This window comes from Arachis hypogaea, chromosome 3, assembly GCF_003086295.3.
Source record: "Arachis hypogaea cultivar Tifrunner chromosome 3, arahy.Tifrunner.gnm2.J5K5, whole genome shotgun sequence".
NCBI classification, from domain to species: Eukaryota; Viridiplantae; Streptophyta; class Magnoliopsida; order Fabales; family Fabaceae; genus Arachis; species Arachis hypogaea.
In genome coordinates this window covers 98,518,997-98,545,889 of record NC_092038.1, presented here as the reverse complement: position 1 = coordinate 98,545,889, position 26,893 = coordinate 98,518,997, and the positions used below count along the sequence as shown (strand labels likewise).

At 40.8% G+C, this 26,893-nt stretch overlaps 1 protein-coding gene, 1 non-coding gene and 1 pseudogene across 2 annotated transcripts; all 3 read right to left on the bottom strand.

Annotated features, from left to right (window-relative positions):
• The window catches only part of LOC140183529 (uncharacterized), a 45,394-nt pseudogene extending 41,760 nt beyond the window's left edge, over positions 1 to 3,634 (bottom strand).
• A 576-nt stretch (positions 3,635 to 4,210) lies between these two features.
• On the bottom strand, positions 4,211 to 4,693 carry LOC140183528 (uncharacterized). Its single transcript, XM_072231976.1, has one exon. The coding sequence runs from the start codon at positions 4,691 to 4,693 to the stop codon at positions 4,211 to 4,213; it is 483 nt and encodes a 160-aa protein (XP_072088077.1).
• Positions 4,694 to 11,068: 6,375 nt separating this feature from the next.
• LOC112793939 (small nucleolar RNA R71) lies at positions 11,069 to 11,172 on the bottom strand. The gene has a single exon (XR_003198625.1). It is a non-coding gene; the product is annotated as a small nucleolar RNA R71 (small nucleolar RNA).
• Positions 11,173 to 26,893: the final 15,721 nt, after the last annotated feature.

The window sequence follows — 26,893 nt, the reverse complement described above, 5'->3', positions numbered from 1 at the left end:
CCTCCCTGCACTCGAAATGGATTTTCTAGAGCTAAATAACTTTAAATGGCGCGCTCTCAATTGCGTTGGAAATTAGACATCCAGGGCTTTCCAGCAATATATAATAGTCCATACTTTATTTGATTTTAGACGACACAAACTGGCATTCAACGCCAGTTCCATGCTGCATTCTGGAGTAAAACGCCAGAAACACGTCACAAACCAGAGTTAAACGCCAAAAACACGTTACAACTTGGCGTTTAACTCCAAGAGAAGCCTCTGCATGTGTAATGCTCAAGCTCAGCCCAAGCACACACCAAAGTGGGGCCCGGAAGTAGATTTCTGTACTAAGACTTATTTTTGTAAACCCTGGTAACTAGTTTAGTATAAATAGAACTTTTTACTATTGTATTGAGTGTCTTTTGACCGGGTCTTTTTCCTTATTTTCGAATTTACATCCTATTTGGGGGAGGCTGGCCATTCGGCCATGCCTGGACCATCACTTATGTATTTTCAACGGTGGAGTTTCTACACACCATAGATTAAGGTGTGGAGCTCTGCTGTACCTCAAGAATTAATGCAATTACTATTGTTCTTCTATTCAATTCAAGCTTATTCTTATTCTAAGATATTCACTACACTTCAACCTGATGGATGTGATGATCTGTGACACTCATAATCATCCGTCCTTATGAACGCGTGCCTGACAACCACTTCCGTTCTACAAGTGAGAGCTAGAGTGTGTATCTCTTGGATTCCTTAATCAGAATCTTTGTGGTATAAGCTAGAATCCATTGGCAGCATTCTTGAGAATCCGAAAAGTATAAACCTTGTCTGTGGTATTCCGAGTAGGATTCAGGGATTGAATGACTATGACGAGCTTCAAACTCACGAGTGTTAGGCGTAGTGACAGACGCGAAAGAATCACTGGATTATTTTTCGACATGATCGAGAACCGACAAATGATTAGCAATGCTGTGACAGAGCATTTGGACCATTTTCACTGAGAGGACGGGAGGTAGCCATTGATAACGGTGAAACCTAACATACAGCTTGCCATAGAAAGGAGTACGAATGATTTGATGAAAGTAGTAGGAAAGCAGAGATTTAAGAGGGATAAAGCATCTTCATGCGCTTATCTGAAATTCCCACCAATGAATTACATAAGTATCTTTATCTTTATTTTAGGATTTATTTATCTTTATATTCGAAAACCATTATTACCATTTGAATCCGCCTGATTGAGATTTACAAGATGACCATAGCTTGCTTCATACCAACAATCTGTGTGGGATTGACCCTTACTCACGTAAGGTATTACTTGGATGACCCAGTGCACTTGCTGGTTAGTTGTGCGAAGTGGTGACAAAGTGTGATTCACATTTGAGAGCTCCAGTCTATTGGTGCCATTGTTGATGATCACAATTTCGTGCACCATTTCTCCTATGGCAGACTGAGGTGTGGTCCGATAAGCCCAAAGTACTTGTGGGAGTTCCTCGGCCCAGGCTCCCTTTGTGTCCTGTAACCTTTTCTTCAACCCTACTAGTATGACCTTGTTTGCTGCCTCGGCTTGTCCATTTTCTTGTGGATGTTCCACCGATGTAAACTGATGTTTGATTTTCATGCTGGCTACCAGATTTTTGAAGGTTGAGTCGGTGAACTGAGTGCCATTATCGGTGGTGATGGAGTGGGGTACCCCATACCTGGTGATAATGTTCTTGTAGAGAAGCTTCCGACTTCTCTGAGCGGTGATGATGGCTAATGGTTTTGCTTCTATCCACTTTGTGAAGTAATCCACTCCCACTATTAGATATTTTACTTGCCTCGGCGCTTGTGGGAATGGTCCTAGCAAGTCCAATCCCCACTTTGCGAAAGGTCATGGGGAAGTTATACTAATGAGTTCCTCGGGAGGGGCTACATGGAAGTTTGAATGCATTTGGCATGGCTGGCACTTTTTCACAAATTCTGTGGAATCTTTTTGTAAGGTCGGCCAGTAGAATCCAGCCCGGATTACCTTTCTAGCTAACGACCTTGCTCCAAGATGGTTCTCGCAGATTCCATTGTGCACCTCCTCTAGCACCTCAGTGGTCTTTGAGGTCAGGACGCACTTTAGTAGTGGTGTTGATATCCCCCTTTTATAGAGGATATTTTTTACCAACATGTAGTTTTGTGCTTCCCTCCGGATTTTCATGGCCTCCTTTTCTTCTTTGGGGAGGATGTCGAATTTCAGGTATTCGATTAAGGGCTTCATCCACCCGAGGTCTAACCCGGTGACTTCAAAGATGTTTTGAACAGTTTCTGTTTTAGCCATAGAGGGTTCAAGGAGAGTTTTATGGATCAAGCTTCTGTTGTTCCCTCCTGGTTTGGTACTTGCTAGCTTGGAGAGGGCATCTTCCCTGCTGTTAAGGTGCCGAGTTATATGCCTTACCCCGGTCTCCTCAAAGCGCCTAAGGTGCTCCAAGGTTTTATCCAAGTACTTTATCATGTTGGGATCTTTGGCCTGATACTCTCTATTTATTTGGGATGTCACCACCTGAGAGTCGCTGAATATCATTACTTTGGGTGCACCGACTTTTTCTGCCAGCTTTAACCCTGCAATCAAGGCTTCATATTCTGCCTGATTATTGGAAGCTGGGAACTTGAACTTAAGGGAAACTTCAATTTGCGTTCCCCCTTCACCGACCAATATTATGCCTGCCCTGCTTCCAACTTTATTGGAGGACCCATCTACATATAATTCCCATGTAGTGGATTTCTCCTCTTGATCTCCCGCGTATTCTGCTAGGAAGTCGGTGAGGCATTGAGCTTTTATTGCCATTCGGGCTTCGTATTTCAAGTCGAACTTGGAGAGTTCTATTGCCCATTGAACCATTCTGCCCGCAATGTCCATCTTCTGGAGGACTTGCTTCATGGGCTTGTTCGTTTGGACTTTTATTGTGTGCGCTTGGAAATATGGCCGTAATCGGCGTGAGGCTACTACTAAGGAGTAAGCAAACTTTTCAAGTTTTTGATACTTTAGTTCTGGGTCTTGTAGAACTTTGCTGGTGAAGTACACAGGATGCTGCCCGACCTCATATTCCTGTATTAGAGCTGATGCTATAGCTCTGTCTGCTACTGACAGGTATAGGACAAGCTCTTCCCCGACCACGGGTCGGGTCAGTATTGGGGGCTGTCTCAAGAACTTTTTGAACTGCTGGAAAGCTTCTTCACATTCCGGAGTCCATTCGAACTGGCATCCTTTTCTTAGTAGGGAGAATACTGGAAGGGACCTTAGTGCCGATCCCACCAGGAATCTGGAAAGGGCGAGAAGCCTTCCATTTAATTGTTGGACCTCCTTTAGACAATTCGAACTTTTCATTTCCAGGATAGCTTTGCACTTATTGGGGTTTGCTTTGATTCCCCTTTGTGTTAGCATGAACCCTAGAAACTTTCCCGCCTCTACCGCAAAGGTACATTTCGTGGGATTTAGTCTCATCCCATGTAACCTTACGGTGCTGAAAACTTGCGAGAGATCTGTCAAGAGGTCAGTTTCCTCCTTAGTTTTCACCAGCATGTCATCTACGTAGACCTCCATTAAGTTCCCAAGGTGGGGAGCGAACACTTTATTCATCAACCTTTGATATATGGCCCCAGCATTTTTTAATCCAAATGGCATCACCACATAGTAGTAGTTTGCTTTAGGTGTGATGAATGAAGTTTTTTCCTCATCTGGCTTGTACATCGGGATTTGGTTGTATCTCGAGTAAGCATCTATAAACGACAAGTACTGATACCCTGAGCTTGCATCTACTAGGGTGTCAATACTGGGAAGTGGATATGGGTCTTTGGGGCATGCTTTGTTCAGGTTGGTGTAGTCGACGCACATCCTTCACTTGCCATTTTGCTTTTTGACTAGCACTACATTCGCTAGCCATGCCGGGTACTTGACCTCTCGGATGAAGTCGGCCTCCAAGAGGGCTTGCACTTGCTCCTCCACCACCTGAGCTCGTTCTGTTCCGAGCTTGCGCCCGTGCTGCTGTACGGGTCGTGATCCGGGGTGTACTAAAAGCTTGTGGGACATGAGATGAGGGTCTATCCCTAGCATGTCGGAAGCTTTCCAAGAAAAGAGGTTAGAATTATCTCGCAGGAGCTTTATCAGCCTTTGTTTTAAATCTCTGTCTAGGCTGGCCCCTATGTTGGTGTTTTTTCCTTCCTATTTTCCGATTTGAACCTCTTTGGTTCTTCCACCCGGCTATGGCCGCAGCTCTTCCTTAGCTTTTATTCCCCTGAGCTCTATGGTGTGAACCTCCTTACTCTTTCCTCGGAGGCTTAAGCTTTCATTGTAGCATTTTCTTGCCAACTTATGGTCTCCTCGTACCATTGCTATTCCCCTAGGTGTTGAGAATTTCATGCAAAGGTGAGGGGTTGACACTACCGCTCTGAGCTGATTTAGCGTAGTCCTATCGATCAAGGCGTTATACGCTGATCCGGCATCGATGACGATAAAGTCAATACTCAGAGTTTTGGAATTTTCTCCTTTTCCGAAGGTCATGTGCAGGGGAATGTATCCCAGTGGCTTAATTGGCATGTCTCCTAGCCCATACAGGGTGTCCGGGTAAGCTTTTAGCTCCCTTTCATCCAACCCTAATTTGCCGAATGCGGGCTTAAAGAAGATGTCGGCCGAACTCCCTTGGTCCACCAAGGTTCTGTGGAGGTTGGTGTTCGCCAAGATCATGGTTATCACCACTAGATCGTCATGCCCGGCATGATCCCCTGCCCGCCCTCCCTGGTGCACGAAATTGTGATTATCAATGGCGCCATCAACATGGTACGCTCAATTGCAATCTCAACTCTTTATCACAACTTCGCACAACTAACCAGCAAGTGCACTGGGTCGTCCAAGTAATAAACCTTACGCGAGTAAGGGTCGATCCCACGGAGATTGTTGGTATGAAGCAAGCTATGGTCATCTTGTAAATCTCAGTCAGGCAGATTCAAATGGTTATGAATGATTTATGAATAAAGCATAAAATAAAGATAGAGATACTTATGTAATTCATTGGTGAGAATTTCAGATAAGCGTATGGAGATGCTTTGTCCCTTCCGTCTCTCTGCTTTCCTACTGTCTTCATCCAACCCTTCTTACTCCTTTCCATGGAAAGCTGTATGTAGGGTTTCACCGTTGTCAGTGGCTACCTCCCATCCTCTCAGTGAAAATGTTCAACGCGCTCTATCACAGCACGGCTATTTAGCTGTCGGTTCTCGATCATGTCGGAATAGAATCCAGTGATTCTTTTGCGTCTGTCACTAACGCCCCACAATCGCGAGTTTGAAGCTCGTCACAGTCATTCGATCCTTGAATCCTACTCAGAATACCACAGACAAGGTTTAGACCTTCCGGATTCTCTTGAATGCCGCCATCAATTCTAGCTTATACCACGAAGATTCCGATTAAGGGATCTAAGAGATAAACATTGAAGCCTTGTTTGCTTGTAGAACGGAAGTGGTTGTCAGGCACGCGTTCATAAGTGAGAATGATGTGTACTTGAATGAATATCTTAGAACAAGAATAAGCTGAATTGAATAGAAGAACTATAGTAATTGCCTTAATACTCGAGGTACAGCAGAGCTCTACACCTTAATCTATGGTGTGTAGAAACTCCACCGTTGAAAATACATAAGAACAAGGTCTAGGCATGGCCGAATGGCCAGCCTCCCAAAGAGGGTTCAATCATAAAATCATGATCAAAAGATTCTAAGATTGAAAGATGAAAATACAATAGCAAAAGGTCCTATTTGTAGAGAACTAATAGCTTAGGGTTTACAAAGATGAGTAAATGACATAAAAATCCACTTCTGGGCCCACTTGGTGTGTGCTTGGGCTGAGCATTGAAGCATTTTCGTGTAGAGACTCTTCTTGGAGTTAAACACCAGCTTTTGTGCCAGTTTGGGCGTTTAACTCCCATTCTTGTGCCAGTTTCGGCGTTTAACGCCGGACAGTTTTGAGCTGATTTGGAACACCGGCTTGGGCCATCAAATCTTGGGCAAAGTATGGACTATTATACATTTCTGGAAAGCCAGAATGTCTACTTTCCAACGTAGTTGAGAGTGCGCCAATAGGGCTTCTGTAGCTCCAGAAAATCCACTTCGAGTGCAGGGAGGTCAAAATCCAACAGCATCTGCAGTCCTTTTCAGCCTCTGAATCAGATTTTTGCTCAGGTCCCTCAATTTCAGCCAGAAAATACCTGAAATCACAGAAAAACACACAAACTCATAGTAAAGTCCAAAAAAGTGAATTTTAACTAAAAACTAATAAAAATATAATAAAAACTAACTAAAACATACTAAAAACATACTAAAAATAATGCCAAAAAGCGTATAAATTATCCGCTCATCAACCCCCTCCCGCGAATCCTCCAGAGATCATATGTATGTGTCTCTCAGGGGTTTGCAGTGGTGTGTCTCTTCTGTCCTTATCATCTCTCTTCCTTTTTCCATAATTGTCTGACCTTTTCATGAGATATCTATCAAGTCGGCCTTCCCTGGCCAACCTTTCTATCACATTTTTAAGGTCATAGCAATCGTTTGTTGAGTGGCCATACATCTTATGGTACTCACAGAAGTCGCCGCACCTTCTTCCCTTTTTTTTTGATGGGTCTAGGTGGCGGCAATCTTTCGGTATTACAGATTTCTCTGTATACGTCTACTAGGGAGACTTTTAGAGGAGTATAGGAGTGATACCTCCTCGGCCTGTCGGGACCGACCTCCTCTTTTTTCTTGAGCTCCCTTTCTTTCTCTTTTGTTGAGTGAGGGGGCCCCTGTCACCAGCTTGGCTCCCGTAATCTAGCATTTTCCTCCATGTTGATGTACCTTTCTACTCTCTCTTGTACATCACTCAAAGAGGTGGGGTGCCTTTTTGATATGGAATGAGAGAAGGGGCCCTATCTAAGTCCATTTACTAGCCCCATGATAACTGAGAGAAGGGGCCCTTACTTTTCTACTCTCTCTTGTACATCACTCCAAGCACGCTTTGTTGAACCTTTCCATGTAGTCTCGTAGAGGTTCTCTCACTTCCTGTTTGACTCTCAGGAGACTCGGTGCATGCTTTACTTTATCCTTCCGGATGGAGAATCTCATCAAGAACTTTCTCGAGAGGTCCTCAAAGCTGGTAACCGACCTTGGGGGGAGGCTATCGAACTATTTCATCGCTGCTTTCGGCAGGGTGGTCGGGAAAGTTTTGCAGTGAGTTGCATCAGAAGCATCAGCCAGATACATCTGACTTTTGAAATTGCTTAAATGATGCTTTGGATCTGTGGTTCTGTCATAGAGGTTTATATCAGGGCTTTTAAAGTTCCTTGGAACTTTTGCCCTCATTATATCCTCACTGAACGAGTCTTCTCCCTCCAGGGCGACTCTTCTCTGTTGCCATGGGAGTTCCGACTTCTAAGGGAAGATTCGAGCTTCAAGAGTTTTTCTTCCAACTATTTTCGTCACTCTATCTCTTCTCTGAGATTTTGCTCTGCCTCTCGTTGTCGTTCTAATTCTTGTTCCAGTTGTTCCAAACGACCTTGGTGGCCGTGGAGCAGCCTCGTTAGCTTGATTGCATGGGGCAGCCCTTCCTTTCCAGACTCTCGTCCTTCTGAGGAATTTACCTTTGGGTTCTTAAGCCCAGAGGTGCCTTCTCTATGCTGGTCGTTGGTTCCTTGGTGAAGGGTCAGGTTCGCGTCATTGTTTCTGGTATCTGGATTTTCTTATTCGGAATCAGACGCTGTATGACCATCTTCTGGTGAGTTGTCCGCCATTACTAGTTGATCTCTCGGGTCCACAGCAACGGCGCCAATGTTACGTTGGGTAACTGGAGATTAATGGGTTGGACTCGGTAGGTTGGCCCAATCGTCTAAGGAGGGAAGCCTTCGAGCGGGTTTGCGCTTCTGTGGCCTCTGTCCGACTTGTGAGTGTGAGAAAATGGGGGGTGGTACCTCAAAGACACTCTGATGCCTAAGTTAGCAAGGGTGTGAGCAGGTCTAAAGAGTATTGGGACTTAGAGATCCCTGAGGGGTGTCAGTATATTTATAGTGGTGAACCAATAACCACCGTTGGAGTAGTTGATGCCAAGGCATCTTAGGCTAGTTTCACTAGCATTTTTCTGTTAGTTTTAGTTGTTTTATGCATTTTCTTGAGCTTAAAGTAACCAAGAATGGTTAAATGAATAACAAAGCAATGAACCATCCAAACAGTATGATTTTGATGCAAATTCCATGAGTTTTTAGTTATATTACTTGAATGCTATGAATGGAAGATTTCTCATGAAATTTTGCAAGACTTTGATGTAGTTGTTTGGATGATTTCAGGGAAGAAGAGGCTAGGCAAGGAAGCAACAAAATCAATAAAGGAAGCTTGAATATCACATGTGGAGTTTAAGTTCCAGTTTAAGCTTAAACTGGAACTTAAACTGCCAAGCCATGTAATGCTGGGAAGTGGCGTTTAAGCTCCAGTTTAAGCTTAAACTGGAGCTTAAACGCCAGAATCATGAAAGCTGAGAAAAGCTGAAAGTGGCGTTTAACCTCCAGTTTAACCTTAAACTGGAAGTTAAACGCCAGAAATGAGAAATGCACCAGGGAGCATTTCCACGTTTAAGCTCCAGTTTAACCTTAAACTGGAGCTTAAACGTGTTCGACCAAAAATTCTCCTCCAGGGTTGCTTTCTTCATTTCCACGTTTAAGCTTCAGTTTAACCTTAAACTGAAGCTTAAACGTGTTCGACCAAATTCACACTCAGGGGTTGCTTTCTTCCATTTCCACGTTTAAGCTTCAGTTTAACCTTAAACTGAAGCTTAAACGTGTTCGACTATTTTACCCTCCAGGGTTGCTTTCTTCCATTTCCACGTTTAAGTTTCAGTTTAACCTTAAACTGAAGCTTAAACGTGTTCGACTATTTTACCCTCCAGGGTTGCCTTCTTCCATTTCCACGTTTAAGCTTCAGTTTAACCTTAACTGAAGCTTAAACTGCAACTTAAACGCCACTATTTGAAAAGGTTTCTGGGCCAAAGATATTGCAGTTTAAGTTAGCATTTGAGGACAAACATTAACTTAAACGTACTCTGGTATGAAACCCAATTGAATATCATGGTTTATGGGATTGGGCCTGAAGAATTGATGAGTCTGGAATTTCAATTTGTTGAGTCATATGTCATTACTTGATTATCACTAAGTTGGCTCAATGAATGTTACAGAATTGGATCAGCAGCCTCATCAGGATTATGGATCATAAACCCAAAGCAAAAGGAAATCAGGGAAAGGCCTCAAAGCCCAAGAAGCACAACAGAAGCTCAATTTAGAAAGTGTATAAATAGGATAGAATTTAAGTTAGTAAGGGACTTTTGGATCATTTTTCTAGTTTTTGATACTTTTTGTAATTGAATTCAGAGCTATGACTCACTAAACCCCTTTCATTGGGTTAGGGAGCTCTATTGTAATTCAATGAATCAACAATAGTTTTTATCTTCTTCTTCAATCTTTTCTCTTGAATTTTGTTAGAAAGCTTCTCGATCTAATTCCATTGGTTAGTTGTCTTGGGAAAGAAACTATCCATAATTGGAATCCTTCGGAACCTTGGGAAAGGAATGGAGGATTCATGCTAGAGAAGCTTTCTCACAGTGAATTGGATTGGGGTTTGGATGGATATTGTGACATGTAATCCTACCAAATTGTGGTTCATGAAACTGTGTGGTATAATCAGTGATCGAGCATCATCTCTTCTTATGAACATTTAAACCAAGGAATTGGGAATTTGTTTGTTTTTAGAGAGAATTGGTGAGCCAAGGGATTGGGATCCAATCATATAAGATTGCCAAGCAAAATTCAATGAATGCATTGGTTGAAGAAGGGATAAAAATGTTTCGATTCGGAGATCTCAATATCTCCTAAACCCCAATGAATTCCCCATTTCTGATCTACCACTTTCTCTTTACATTCTGCAATTAAATTCATGCAATCACCCCGATCCCTTTTTAATTTCAGCAATTTAGCTTCTCGCTCTTTAATTCATGCAATTTAACATTCCGCAATTCTCATCTAAATCTTGATTCCGCTCAACTAGAACACACTTCTAATTCGAATTGCTCACTCAACCAATCCTTGTGGGATTCGACCTCACTCTATTGTGAGTTTTTACTTGACGATAACCGGTGCACTTGCCGGAAGGAATTTTTGCCGATCGTGCAATTTCCTAAAATCGTAGCATCAAGTTTATGGCACCGTTGCCGGGGATTGGTTTTCGATTGACAATTCTCAAATTGGAAGTTAACTAGATTGAGCATTTTTCTTGTTTTGTTAATTCAGTTCAAGTTACTTGTTGAATTTTAATTTCTGCACTCTGTTACTTGCTTTCTTTCTTTATGCCTTTAAATTCAAGCAACTAACTCACTGACTCACTAACTATTTGAATTAATTCCTCAACTGCTCTAACCATACTCTTCCATTAACCAAGAGTATTTCACTTGTTTGTTGCCTGTGCTGTGTTCTTGTATGACAGGTAGGAGAGGAGAGACATCAACTCCTCCATATACCGAACCAGAGAGGACCCTTCATAAACTTAGAAGGGAAGCAAGAGGGAAGAGAGTACTGAGAGAAGAAGAATCTGAAGGAGAATCTGAGGACAATTTTGAGGAAGCTCTAGATCTCAACATGGATAGAGAAGTTCACAACCATGAGAGAGCTGATGGAAACAATGCCATTCCTGAGAGGAGGGTTCTTGGTTCATACATAAACCCAACCTCTAGGAATTGTGGTATCAGCATTCAGAAACCACCCATTCAGGCCAACAATTTTGAACTCAAACCACAGCTAATATCACTGGTGGAGAATCATTGTTCATTTGGTGGGAGTGCTAATGAAGATCCAAACCAACATCTCACAAAATTCCTGAGAATTTGCGACACTGTGAAGTCCAATGGAGTCCAGGAAGATGCCTATAAACTGCTCTTGTTCCCATTTTCACTTAGGGACAAGGCAGCTAAGTGGTTGGAATCATTCCCAAGGGGGAGCCTAACAACCTGGGATGAGGTGGAAAGCAAGTTTCTGGCACGTTTCTACCCCCACAAAAGGTCAATAGGCTTCGATCTGAGGTTCAGACTTTTAGACAACAAGATGGTGAAACTCTCTACGAGGCATGGGAGAGGTTCAAGGATTTGACAAGGAAATGCCCACCAGACATGTTCCATGACTGGGTGCAATTGCATATTTTCTATGATGGACTTTCTTATGAATCAAGGAAGGCTGTAGACCATTCATCAGGAGGTTCATTGAACAGGAAAAAGACTGTGGAAGAAGCCATTGAAGTGATTGAGACAGTGGCTGAGAATGAGTACTACTATGCTTCAGAGAGACACAACACTAAGGGAGTCATGGAGCTGAACCATGTTGATACAATTCTAGCCCAAAACAAGGTGTTTGCCAAGCAACTAGCAGAGCTCACCAGGAAATTAGAAACAAATCAAGTGGCTGCAATACACACACAAGATCAAGAGGAAGTAAGCACTGAAGGAGGTGATTGGGAAGAGGCCAACTATGTGGGAAATCAACAAAGGCAACTATATGATCCACATTCCAACACTTACAACCCAGGCTGGAAAAACCACCCAAACTTTTTGTGGGGAAACCAGCAAACCCAATCACAAAACCACAAACCTTACAACCCCAACCAACATAACAATTCCACATACCAAAACTCCAACCAAAGATCATACCAAGCCACACAAAACACTTACTCCCAACCACCATATCATGGCCAAAATAATCAACCTGCCCAACCTAATCCGAACCAACAATTTCAAGATCAATTAAACAGGATAGAAGGAATGCTTGCAACCATGGGTCAAGACATAACCGAATTGAAAGCCTTTAAGGAAGAAGTAAATTCTAACTTGCAAAACCAAGGAGCTGCCATCCAGAAGCTAGAAAATCAAATTGGGTATTTATCTAAGCAAACCCCTGGGCCAAGCGTTTCTCATGCTGCCAAGGCTATTGCAAGGGAAGAATGTAAGGCCATAACCCTCAGAAGTGGAAAGAAGCTAAAGGAGATCTCAAAGGAAACCACAGAGGATGAAGCAAAGGAAAATGTGAGAGACAAGGAACAGGGACAATCTTTTACACCGTCTGCAAAAAAAGAAAAAGAAAAAGAGGTCCTGAAGCCTTATACACCCAAAGCACCATATCCTCAACGCTTGATGAAAAGTGAAAAGGATGGCCAATTCTCCAGATTCTTGGAGATTTTCAAGAAGCTTCAAATCAACATTCCGTTTGCTGAGGCAATAGAGCAAATGCCACTCTATGCAAAATTCTTAAAGGAATTAATGACCAAGAAGAGAAGCTGGAGAAATGATGAAACTGTGTTGTTGACTGAAGAATGCAGTGCCATCATTCAACACAAATTGCCTCAGAAATTGAAGGATCCAGGCAGTTTCCAAATTCCCTGCATCATAGGAGAAGTCATGGTGGAGAAAGCCTTGTGTGACTTAGGGGCCAGTATCAATTTGATGTCTCTAACAATGATGAGAAGAATGAAGATTGAGGAAGCCAAACCAACAAGAATGGCCCTCCAATTGGCAGATCGAACTTTTAAATTCCCTCATGGGATAGTTGAGGATTTGTTGGTGAAAGTGGGAGATTTTATATTTCCTGCCGATTTTGTGGTGTTAGATATGGAGGAAGAAGCCAAAGCTTCGATAATCCTGGGAAGACCCTTCCTGGCTACTGCTGGAGCCATCATAGATGTCCAAAAGGGTGAACTCACTCTTAGACTACATGATGAGCAATTGGTGTTTAACGTATTCAAGGCAATGAGCTATCCAATTGGTGTTTAACGTATTCAAGGCAATGAGCAATTGGTGTTTAACGCCAAGTTACGTCGTCTATCCTCGCTCAAAGTATGGACTATTATATATTGCTGGAAAGCCCTGGATGTCTACTTTCCAACGCCGTTGAGAGCGCGCCAATTGGACTCCTGTAGCTCCAGAAAATCCATTTCGAGTGCAGGGAGGTCAGGATCCAACAGCATCAGCAGTCCTTTTTCAGCCTAAGTCAGATTTTTGCTCAGCTCCCTCAATTTCAGCCAGAAAATACCTGAAATCACAGAAAAACACACAAACTCATAGTAAAGTCCAGAAATATGATTTTTGCCTAAAAACTAATATTATTCTACTAAAAACTAACTAAAACATGCTAAAATCTACATGAAATTACCCCCAAAAAGCGTACAAAATATCCGCTCATCAATGTCATTGAAACAGTTGCTGAGAATGATTACTTCTATGCCTCCGAAAGAAGCAACACTAGAGGAGTAATGGAGCTGAACCACATGGATGCAATGTTAGCCCAAAACAAGATGATCACCAAGCAGCTAGCAGATCTTACCAAGAAGGTGGAAGAGAAACAAGTTGCAGCAGTCATCACCTCATCACCAACTCAAGAAGGAGTAAACATATGAGAAGAAGGTGACTGGGAGCAAGCTAACTATGTGGGAAACTCACCTAGACAAGTCCATGATCCATACTCCAAAACTTACAACTCTGGATGGAGGAATCACCCCAACTTTGGATGGGAAAATCAACAAGACCAAGGGCAAGATCAGAGACGCCACAACTTCAACTCCAACAACAATACTAATCATCAAAACACCTCACAGAGATATTACCAACGTCCATCTAACCAACCTTCTCAACCACCTAATCTCAACCCACCATCATTGACAGATGATAGGCTTTCAAAGATTAAAGTTCTACTTGAAAACATATGCAAAGAAATCCAAGATAACAAAGTGTTTAAGGAAGAAGTGCGAGCTAATATCAAGAACCAAGGAGAAAACATCAAGAGATTGGAGTCCCAAGTAGGGTACCTATCTCAATAAATTCCCAAATCCACTGATGGATTCCACAGTGATACAGAGAATAATCCAAGAGGAGAAACAAAGAAAGTGAGATGGGAGGAATGCAAAATGATAACCACAAGTGATGAGGGGAGTATGAATGGAGTAGAACACCTTCAAAATAACCAATAGGAAAGCCAGAAAGAAGGAAGCTGTGTAACTCAGCTTACATCTAAGGAAGAGCTAAAGAAGAAGGAGGTATTGAACCCATATGCACCTTTTCCCCATAGGCTTAAAGGTGGTGTAGTAGGGAGAATGTACTCAAGGTTTCTTGATATGTTTACATCTCTAGATGTAAATATACCATTCATTAAAGCCCTCCAACAGATGCCTTTCTACGTCAAGTATATAAAGGAGCTACTAGCCAGAAAAAGCCCATTGAAGGGTGGACAAACAATCAAGATGAACAGAGATTGTAGTGCTCTCATTCAACCAGGGCCACCCACAAAGAAGGAGGATCCAGGGAGTTTCCACATTCTTTGTGCCATAGGAGAAACAATGATTAACAAAGGGCTTTGTCACTTAGGAGCAAGCATCAACCTAATGCCTCTCTCCCTCATGAAGAAGCTTCAACTCAATGAACTAACTCCTACTAATGTAATTATCAGATTGGCTGACAAAACTCAAAAACAAGCAGTAGGGGTGGTTGAAAATGTGCTGGTAAAGGTTGGGAGCTACTATCTTCCCACAGATTTTGTTGTTCTGGATATGGATGAGAATCCTATTTACCCCATCATTCTGGGAAGACCCTTCCTAGCCACAGCTAGAGCACTCATAGATGTAGAATGAGGAGAGTTAGTGTTGAGAATACATGATGAGCATCTCACTTTCAAAGTCTTTAAACCCTCACAAGAATCAGATCATGATAACAGAGAGTTGATGGAGGAGCCAAACAAGGAAGTACAAACAACACAATTGGAAGCCCCATTAGTTGGGAAGCCATATAGTCAAGAAGAACCACGTTCAAAGGTGATCCAAGGGGAACCAGAACCATCAGAGTCATGCAAGATCAATAACAAGAATCCCCTAGAGAAAGAATCCATAGAAAACAAGACAGCATCAATGGAAACAAAGAAGAAAGTTCCAAGGGGATGGAGAAATAAGAAAATTCCTACATAAAATTTCTCACCAGGTGATGAAGTGATTTCTACATACTTTCTATCTATATGACGAACGGATTTTTGACGGTTTAGAATTTCTCAAATAAAATCTCGTCGAAGTATAGTTTCTAAACCAAGCAATAATCCTTTCATACAAAAAGTTGTTTGTCACTAAAACAAACCCCTAAATTTATAAACCGAAGTATTCAAACCTCGGGTCGTTCTCCCTAGGAATTGTAATGAAGTGTCTTGTTATTGGTTGTGAATTATATTTGGGGTTTTTAAGCTTTTGGACAAGAAGTATAAATGGCAAAGAAAATAAACTAACAACTAACAAAGCTCTTGGCAAGATATGAAAACTAGAAGTCCTATCCTAGTTATCCTCCTCAATTGTGATGACAAATTGTCCATTGCTCCCACTTAGTTAACCTCTAACCATGGAGGAAAGTCAAGTGGATGAATCAATTTGATTCCTCAAATCCTAATCAACTCCTAAAGGAAAGACTAGCTTTAGAGGCATTCAAATCAATTAGCAATCTCTCCAATTATCAATTAACAAAGGAATTAGATAACTCAAGAGTTACTAATTACTCTACCTAGGCCAAGAGGAACAAAATCTACACTAAAACTAAAAGAGACATTTCAACAAACACATAGAGTGCAATAGAAGTAAACATTATTAAATGCAAGAATTAAAGGAATCTATAACTACAAAAACAAGAGATCAACAATGGAAGAGCAAAGAAGACACATTTATTATGAATTACCTCTTATTGAATTGGAAGAATGTAGAAAGAACAATACTAGATCTACAACAAAATGTAAGAACAACATAAAGGAAATTACAACAAAAGAATAGAAGAAGATGAATGTAGCAACAAAGAATTGAAAGGTAGAAGTAGAAGAAAGCAAAGATTAAAACCTAGATCTAAGAACTAATCCTAATCCTAATCCTAATTCTAGAGAGAAGTGAGAGCTTCTCTCTCTAGAAACTACTTCTAAAACTTAACTATGCTAAAACTAAACTAATGGTAACTAGCATGTGTTTCCCTCTTCACTCCTTGGGTTAAATAGCATCAAAAATGAGTTGGATTGGGCCCACAAGGCTTCTAAAATCGCTGGCCACGTTTTGCTTCAAGTGGACTAGGTGGCAGCAACGGCGTGTGCGCGTACTATGCGCGTGCGCCCCACCATACTTGTAGCAACTATGGCAAATCTTATATTGTTTCGAAGCCCCGGATGTTAGCTTTCCAACCCAACTGGAACCGCATCATTTGGACCTCTGTAGCTCAAGTTATGGTCGTTTAAGTGCGAAGAGGTCGGCTTGACAGCTTTCCGGTTCTTTCATTTCTTTATGAGTTCTCCAACTTTTCATGCTTCTTTCTTCATTCCCTTGATCCAATCTTTGCCTCCTAAATCTGAAATCACTTAGCAAACATATCAAGGCATCTAATGGAATCAAGGTGAATTAAATTTATTCATTTTAAGACCTAAAAAGCATGTTTTCACTCTTAAGCACAATTAAAGGAGAAGTTATAAAACCATGCTATTTCATTGAATAAATGTGGGTAAAAGGTTATAAAATCCCCTAAAATCAATACAAGATAAACCGTCAAATTGGGGTTTGTCAACCTCCCCACACTTAAACCAAGCATGTCCTCATGCTTAAACCAAGAGAAAGCAAAGGGATCAACATTTATTCAATGAAAACTAACTAAATGCAATCTACCTATATGCAACTATCTACATGAATGCAATTGCTTGGTCAAAATAAATCAATTCCCAAGAAGCATATATGCACAAGGGCTAAGGACTAGCAAGTCTAATCCAAAATTGAATTGAGTTATTAAATATTTTTACAAACTTGCATGAGAAGAGATGATCATAGGTGGAAACATGTAATTGAGCATCAAACCCTCACCGGATGTATTTGCACTCTATTCGCTCAAGTGTTTAGGGTTGATTCTCTAAATTCTCTCCTAATCATGCTTTCTAAGATTTGTTTTTCTTCTAACAATCAACAAATATTTCATGCATGCATACATATATCATGAGGTCTTTTCATAGGTTGTAATGGGGCTAGGGTCAAGGTGGGATACATATTTGATTAAGTGAGTTTGAAATTTGAATCTTTGATAAGCTTAAACTTCCCACCTAGCCTATGACATCCTATACAATTAAGTTCTAATCTAACTACCCATTCCTCACTTTTTCACATACTCATGTATTCCTTTTTAATTTCACAACCCTATGCATTGATTTTATTGGACTATACTTTGATTTGGGGCATTTTGTCCCCTTTTTATTTCTTTCTTTTTCTTCTTTTTCTTTCTTTTTCTATTTTTTTTCTTTTTTTCTTTTCCATATTATTTTTCTTTTCTTTTTCTTTTGTTTTTCTCATTTTTTTCTTTCTATATACAAGAACTTCAATGCATAAGGTTTTACATTTGATCAATACATGAGTATGTACCCAATTCCCAATATTTCCAATAATAGTACAAAACTACCCTTTTATTCACCCAATGTCCCAAGGTTCCCACACTTGAATGATACTCACACACACTAGCCTAAGCTAATCAAAGATCCAAATAAGGACATTTATTGTTTTTCGCTTTAAGGCTTGTAATGTGCTAAATTAAAGAACCAAGTGGGTTAATCGTAGGCTCAAATTGGCTAACAATGGAAGATAAAAGGTAAGGCTATTTGGGTAAGTGAGCTAATGAAATGATGGCCTCAATCATATAAATGCATGAATACACAAAATAATAGACATAAAGAATCAAACAAATCAAAGATTACAATCATAGAAAGAGAATAATGCACACAAGAAGGAAAAATAAGTGGTTATAAGATGTAACCACACCATTAGGCTCAAATCTCACTTGCTTGTGTTCTTAGCTCAAAAACATGATCCACAATATATATAATTCAAGCAAGTTCTATGAAAAGTTTTTACTCAAATCAATTGAGGTGCCCTATATATAGAAATCTTGAAAAATTCCATTATTTTGACTAAGCTTATTGTGTATATATATGCAAAAATAGGAAAATGCAAGTAAGAATCCTAAAATCCTAGAATGAAATGCAAAAGTGTTGGGATTATAAACTTATCACCCAAAATCGCCGAACGGTCGGACGACCTCCCCACACTTAAAAGTTTGCACCGTCCTCGGTGCACGCAAAGGAGAGCTAGGTGGACGGGTTGCTACAATTGATGAGCTCCTTCAAAAGGTTGTGCGGATGACTTGTTTGTTGCCCCATTTAAAGCTATTCATATCTCCCTTCTTGGTGGCCAACCAAAAAGGGAAGAAAAAGAAAGAAAGTTAAGCCTATAACAAAGATATCGAAGCAAATAGAACATAGGCGGGGCTAATGCCAAATAAGAGTAAGGTTCTCACTACATGTTAGCTACGCATGTAAGTGAGAAAACAATATAAGCTAATGGCATATTAACTAATACTTGATGCAAGAGTAAAAGCAAAGCGTGAAGAGCATATGGCACATCAAGTTCACATAAGAAGAAGTGGGTCATGAAAGACAATATGAGGTCATATCAATGCACAAAGACATAAGAGTTATACAAGATGAAGCATTGATTTAAAAGTTTCATCACCCAACAATATCAAACAAGTCAAGAGGCACCAAAATAATGCAAGAATTTCTCAACAATTGAGTGTAAGAATCCAACACCATTATTGAAATGACTAAAAAAAAAAAACGAAAACATACTACAAAAACTAAATGAAAATGGGAAGAGTAGAAGTATGCGAATGTGATAAGCAAAAGAAAATGGAAGGGGAGAAAAAAACATTTTTTTTTACCGACGCGTGCGTGTCATGCGTGCTTACGCGTCGATGTGCATATTGGTTGAAGGACGCGTACGCGCCAGGTGCGCGCACGCGTGCATCGAGTTAAGCCGGAGGCATAATGTCGGCCCAAGTCTGGCACAACTCTCGGGTAAAAGTACCGGGGGTGCAGATTGTGCAATCGACGCGCGCGCGCACAGTGTGCGTGCGCGCGCATTGCGAATTTAAGACTATGTGCGCGTACGCGCCAGGTGCGCGCACGCGTGCATAGACTTGTGCCTTAGGCCCAATGTTCGCACAGTGCAGGCCTAACTCTCGGGTTTTTGGCTAGAGGTGAAATTTTGCATCCACGCGTACGCGTATAGTGCGCGTCCGCGTGGGTGGTCGAAAAATGCTCAGGTGCGCGTACGCGTTAGGTGCGCGCACGCGTGGATGGTGTTCTGTTTTTCAAAATTTTTCTAAGTTCTTGCACCAATCCAAGCCTTTCAATCCTCCAAACAACTACCAAAACACCCTAAAACCTTATTTATCAGATTATACTTCTAACTAAACTTAACAAACCAATAAAAACATGAAATTAAACTAATTCTACCAATATGTACAAAGAAAGAAAATGAAAAGATGTTACCATGGTGGGGTGTCTCCCACCTAGCACTTTTGTTTATTGTCCTTAAGTTGGACGTATGGGGAGCTCCTCATCAAGGTGGCTTGTGCTCATCAAGGTGGCTTGTGCTTGTACTCATCTTGGAACTCCCACCAATGCTTGGTTCTCCATTGTGCCCCAAGATTTCTTATGGATAGAGCCAAGTGTTGATGGAGTTCTTCACAAGCTTGGGGCTCCCAAAGTTGATCCTCTTCTTGTGATCCGGGGTCCCACACTTTGTTTTCACACCCGTCTTGAGGTTGATCATCATTATTAGTCCAACCGGGTGGTGAGTAAGGTGAATTCTCTATGAAGTGGCCAACAATCCTCCTAGACCCATCTATTTGAGCACTACTCCAACCTTTATATCTCACGTTTGATGCATCAACCATAATGAGCCTTGATTTGCAACGCCCACCACAAAACCTTTTTCGCTTGCGCTTCATCCCGCAAACTTCCCTAAGTTAGCCATCCGTTTCAAGCAAACCATATTCAAGTGGGATAATAAAGCTAATAGAAATGAATTTCACCCACTTAAATGAAGGTATAGATGGCAACCTAGGCAAAGATGCTTCCAAATATCTTGACAAAGCATAACCAACCCTCGTTCTTCCATTTCTAGGGACTTCCACCTCTTCACAAGATCTCTTAATCTCAATCCTTTGTTTAACAATTTTATCTAAACCTTTTCCTTTACTCAAATCATAATAGGGAGGATGGGAAAAATTTACCTCCTTAACGCTTTCAAATCCAACCGGAGAAGGTTCTTCATGCTCAAAGGATTCTTCACCACTAAGACTTGATGCTTGATCTTCATCACCAAGGGAACTCAATTCTTTCTCTATCCCATCCAAGTCTTCATATGGAATATGCCTTGGAAGGTGTGCACTTTCCTCCCTAGCATCAATTTCAATCATCTTGGAGGGGTTTTCTTCAACTCTATGTTCCCATGGAGGCTCCGCATCTCCTAAGTCTTCTACCACTTCTTCCTTGTCTTCAACAATTAAAGCTTCCTCCAATTGTTCCAATACAAAGCAACTTCCTTCATTTCCCACCAGAGTTTCCAATCTCTCCTTCATGCTATGTTCTTCATTTGATTCTCCACATGTAGCCGTGGAAGTTCCTTGAGTGTTCAAGCATTGGGAGGCTAGTTGATTTGTTACCGCATCCAAGGCGGCCATGAAATTTTGCACATCCCTTTTCATCTCTTCTTGCCCTTGAACAAGAACACCAAGGGTTTCATCCATTAGAGATTGGGGTGGGTGGAAGGGTTCATCAAATTGGGGGGAGGGTTCATAGTAGGAAGGTGGTTCTTCTTGGTAGAATTGTGGTGGTTCTATGTTTTCCACTCTTTCCACTTGTTGCACAACACACTCCATGGTTGCTTGAAATTGATCCAATGCTTCCTTGAGGTGATCCCTTGACTCTTGTTCCGCTTGGATATCATGATAGGGATCATATGGGTCTTGGATCGATGGACATGAATATTCTTCCATGTGGGGTTGTGGTGGGAGGTAGAATTCATCTTGTGGTTGAAAATTTTCATTTATTGAGGGTGGTTCATCTTGGTAATAATATGGAGGGGGTGGCTCTTGAAAGGGTTGATATTGTGGTGGTTCCATATATGGCTCATATGGCTCAAAAGTTGGTTGGTGTGATGGATATGGATTAAGGTCATATGAAGGTGGTTGGTAGGAAAAGGCTTGTGAGTATGGTTGAGAATTATGTTGAGGGTATGGATCATAGGCATATGGTGGTGGTTCTTGAAAATCACAAGTAGATTCACCATAGCCATTGGATTGGTATGCATCATAGAATGGCTCTTCTTCATAGTGTATTGGTGGGGGTTGTTGCCATGAGGATTGATCATAAGCATATGGCTCTTCCCACCCTTGATTATCCCATTCTTGATACACATTCTCATTGAAGCTCTCATTACCTACAACATAGTTGTAACTACACTCATAGCCAAAGTGAGAATTCATAATGAAAAGAGAAAATAAAATTCAAAAGCTAATAGAAATCAAGAGAAACAAAATTCTACAACTAGCAAATAAAGCAAAAGGCAATATATTCACAATATTCACATATATACAATAACCAATAACACAACACCATTGCAATTCCCCGGCAACGGCGCCATTTTGACGAACGGATTTTTGACGGTTTAGAATTTCTCAAATAAAATCTCGTCGAAGTATAGTTTCTAAACCAAGCAATAATCCTTTCATACAAAAAGTTGTTTGTCACTAAAACAAACCCCTAAATTTATAAACCGAAGTATTCAAACCTCGGGTCGTTCTCCCTAGGAATTGTAATGAAGTGTCTTGTTATTGGTTGTGAATTATATTTGGGGTTTTTAAGCTTTTGGACAAGAAGTATAAATGGCAAAGAAAATAAACTAAAAACTAACAAAGCTCTTGGCAAGATATGAGAACTAGAAGTCCTATCCTAGTTATCCTCCTCAATTGTGATGACAAATTGTCTATTGCTCCCACTTAGTTAACCTCTAACCATGGAGGAAAGTCAAGTGGATGAATCAATTTGATTCCTCAAATCCTAATCAACTCCTAAAGGAAAGACTAGCTTTAGAGGCATTCAAATCAATTAGCAATCTCTCCAATTATCAATCAACAAAGGAATTAGATAACTCAAGAGTTACTAATTACTCTACCTAGGCCAAGAGGAACAAAATCTACACTAAAACTAAAAGAGACATTTCAACAAACACATAGAGTGCAATAGAAGTAAACATTATTAAATGCAAGAATTAAAGGAATCTATAACTACAAAAACAAGAGATCAACAATGGAAGAGCAAAGAAGACACATTTATTATGAATTACCTCTTATTGAATTGGAAGAATGTAGAAAGAACAATACTAGATCTACAACAAAATGTAAGAACAACATAAAGGAAATTACAACAAAAGAATAGAAGAAGATGAATGTAGCAACAAAGAATTGAAAGGTAGAAGTAGAAGAAAGCAAAGATTAAAACCTAGATCTAAGAACTAATCCTAATCCTAATCCTAATTCTAGAGAGAAGTGAGAGCTTCTCTCTCTAGAAACTACTTCTAAAACTTAACTATGCTAAAACTAAACTAATGGTAACTAGCATGTGTTTCCCTCTTCACTCCTTGGGTTAAATAGCATCATAAATGAGTTGGATTGGGCCCACAAGGCTTCTAAAATCGCTGGCCACGTTTTGCTTCAAGTGGACTAGGTGGCAGCAACGGCGCGTGCGCGTACTATGCGCGTGCGCGCCACCATACTTGTAGCAACTATGGCAAATCTTATATCGTTTCGAAGCCCCGGATGTTAGCTTTCCAACCCAACTGGAATCGCATCATTTGGACCTCTGTAGCTCAAGTTATGGTCGTTTAAGTGTGAAGAGGTCGGCTTGACAGCTTTCCGGTTCTTTCATTTCTTTATGAGTTCTCCAACTTTTCATGCTTCTTTCTTCATTCCCTTGATCCAATCTTTGCCTCCTAAATCTGAAATCACTTAGCAAACATATCAAGGCATCTAATGGAATCAAGGTGAATTAAATTTATTCATTTTAAGACCTAAAAAGCATGTTTTCACTCTTAAGCACAATTAAAGGAGAAGTTATAAAACCATGCTATTTTATTGAATAAATGTGGGTAAAAGGTTATAAAATCCCCTAAAATCAATACAAGATAAACCGTCAAATTGGGGTTTGTCACTATACCACCTCACCTCCCCACTATTCCATCTCAGCTGCCCCCAGTATATACCATCAATAAAATCATGTCCTTAGAACATATAGAGCTTATCAACAAGGCTAATGGACATATGTTCACTGCAAGAGGGGAGGACTTCAAGCACTATCAACCACCTTGACAAGGGACAATCGTCAAGCTAATGACGTTAAAGAAGCGCTTCATGGGAGGCAACCCATGCTCTATAACTCCTTTCTTAATTTTCTAACAATAGCAAATAAGGCAATTTTCATGGAAGTTCAAATCAATCTTGACAACTAGCATAAAGCCCCTCTATATGTAACTTATAGTACATGATAAGTTTGGTGTTCAAAGCACACCAAGTGTGGTTTGAACACACCTTATGAGGAAAGTTCATTCCCCAAACTTGTTGCACCATGTGATTATAAACAAGTTTGGTGTACCAATGTGCATGCATGGGAAGCTTAATGTTTGATTAATTTGCTTTCATGGAAAACATGTAGTCATATAGAAACAAAAGAAAAAGAAAAAGAAATATTTTATTAGTTCACATTTTTTTTCCCACCAAAAGTTTTAAATAACCCATTGCATTTACTTTTTGTATATAGGGAATCAAGAAGGACATTGATGGTACTTGATAGGACAATTGAGGAAAGGAGATTCGGCCACTACACCAAGGGAATTTCACACTTGTCTTCATAGGGAATGTCCTTGGAAGTGTTGCCATGCAACATTGGGAGTGGACAATCTTGAGGACCGAACTAAAACCCCTTGGGAAGTAGTGTCTTGAAAGGATGAGAAAGAGTCATCTTGAAACCCAAATTACTCACTTCATAAATATGATGATCCTTGTGCTCACCTTGCACCAAACCCCAACCGTTCACCATCAAGACCGTGCAATTGATCTACACCATTCAACTACCACCACCCATCTATATAAAGAACCTTCACCAATCCAGCCTCTCTCAAAGATTCATCAAATGCACCTCTTCTCCTTTTTCTCAAAACACATTCCTTCAAGACTCATTCTACCTCAACTCAACCGAACTCCATCTTCAACCCTTTAACCTTTACTATTCAATTCTCAATCATGGCAGCATCAAGCTTCAAGAGGCAAGGGGAAAGGAACCAATAGAGCAGTCCTCCTTCGACACTGGGAGATTCAAGACAACCTTCCATGAGATCGAGTTCGAGCGAATAAAGGACAAGAAGATACTGCCTGAATCAACCTTCCAGTTCGATGAAGATGAGTGTCCACAAATTCAGGAGAAGATTGAAAAGAGGGGTTGGGAAAAGCTCACTAACACGGAAGCAAGAGCAAATGCAAACCTCATCAAGGAATTTTATGCAAATGTGGTTAGAGAAGACAAGGCCACAGCCCCCACCTTCAAGATCTTTGTAAGAGGAATAGAGATGGATTTTAGCCCCAATGCAATCACTAGATTTCTCCACTTGAAATCCCCACATTTTGTTGAGCTTGGTTACCAAGAAAGAATAAATAAGGGCGCCGACAATGATGAATTGGAAGAGATCGTGGGTGACATATGCATTGTGGGATCTGACTGGGAAAGGTATTCAGATAAGAGACCCCGGTTCATCAAGAGAGGAGACCGCATCCCAGAAGCCAAGGGTTGGTTTGAGCTTGTGAGACGATCTATCCTTCTAGCAGCAAACAATTCTGAGGTGAATATTACTCGAGCCACCATGGTACATTGCTTGATAAAGGGTGGAAGCACCAATGTGCATGAAATTATAGCTGAAGGAATCCAAGAATCAGCCGAGAAGAAGGATTCAGGTGCTAGACTTTGGTACCCCAGCACCATCCTTAGATTATGCATGAAAGCCAAGGTAGTCTTTGAGGACAGCAATCCAACTTGGTTAGGTCTTGGGAGATCACTTACACTCCAATGCATAACCCATGTGACTCCAGCTCAACAGCAGAAAAGACCCCATCTAAGGAAGAGGGCATCAGAAGAAGCACAAGAGGAAGAGCCTCTCCAAGGAGAACCCCAACCCACGAAATTTCATCAAGAAGGATATCATGACCTAACCAACATCAACTTGGGTCACATCTGAGGAGCCATTGATGATTTGTCAAGGATATACATGGAAGGACAAGAACAACAACTGCAACTTCAATCTCAGAGAATGGATCGGCAAGAGAAAATGCTAACAAATTGGATGAATCAACAAAGGGAATGGCAGAAACAGCTAATGGAGCAGCAACAAGAGCACTATTCCCAGCTTACTCAAGCCATCAATCAAGTGTCTGAAAGGCAAGAAAGCCAAGATAAATGCCTCCAGGAACTCAATCAACGCCAGATAAATCATATGAAAGCATTCAATGAATTTAGTGTGCTAAATAAAGGAAGGCAACTGCATCGAGAAGAATTCAGCATCAACACTCAGGCAAAGTTAAACTATGTGGTTGAGCATATGCATCACCGGCACCCTGACATCCCAAGCTATGAGACAGTTGGCAAGAACTTAACTGAACAAGAGGAAGGGAAGGTGAAACAGCAAAAGGAAGCATTAAAGAAGAAGATGGAAGATGTCGGTTTCTAGAAAAAGTTGATGGGGAAGCGCAAGGGGAATGGAGACTCAAGTAATCAAGGAGGATCCCAAGGGAGCAGAAGAGAAGAGCAAGCCAACAAGTGAAAGGTGGTGAAGTTCCTTCTTAGTTTACTTTCTTTTCCAAAGCCTTAAATAAGGAAAATCATGTATGAAATAGAACATGCTTCCATGGTAGCTTAGGATTTTCAATTATGCATTTAAGTTTCATTGCTTAGGTCTATGTTATTGAGCCAAATTCTTGAATGCTCACTTTCATCCTTCTTACTTGTATGCTTGTCTCTTTAAGTTAATCAAAAAAGAAAATGTTATGGGAAGAACAAGAGTGGAGTCATTTTGTGAAGTGCATTCTGAATGTTTGTGGTAGGATGATTAGTAAGCTAAGTTGGTTCACCAAGAAAGGAAAGAAAGCAATTATCCATCCTAAGTCCTATGTTTGAGACACATTCTTTGAGGCTAGCTAACCAATAAGATCCCAACAAGAAAAGAAAAAGAGTAATACAAGTGAAAATAAGAAAGGAAACACAATAAGAAACAATGCTAGGCACCAATGGTTTAAAAATTGAGGCATATGTCTGTGGTGTTTATGTACAAGAGATATACTTTGATGAATAAGCTCTTAGGGGTGCCTTATCACTTGGTAACTTGGATTAACTAATCCGGGATTATCAGCTGAAAGTCCACTATCAAGAGTAACCCTTGTTACAGAGCACTTAGTAACCCAAAGAGGTGCTGAACACCAAGGTCTCAAGAAAGAAGAATAACAAACCATGTGCCTGTGGTGTGTATGTTTGAGGGAAAGAGACTTGAGAGAGTAAATCCTTAGGGGTGTCTTAACACCTAGCACCTTAAAACCAACTGGTTTGGGAGTGTTGGCTGAAAGCTTATCATAAAGAGTCGCCCTTTTACAAAGCACCTAGCAAAAAGAAAAATAAATGTTGAAGAAAGAAGAAGAGAAGGATCAATAAGAAAGAAGCCTCAAGGGATGCAATCAAGAGAGTGACTAGGGATTTGATAAAGGCTTGAAACCTAAAAAGAAAGAACCTAAGTTGCTATGCATGAAACTCCATGAACCAGGAATGCTACTTCCATTTTATCTTCTTGTTCTTTCATTTCATTTTTCTTATACTTCAGTACTTGCTTAGGGACAAGCAAGCTTTAAGTTTGGTGTTGTGATGCCAGGGCA

Excerpts from the sequence above, each read along its gene's own strand:
- LOC140183528 (XM_072231976.1), bottom strand. The coding sequence starts at position 4,693 with ATGATCTTGGCGAACACCAACCTCCACAGAACCTTGGTGGACCAAGGG.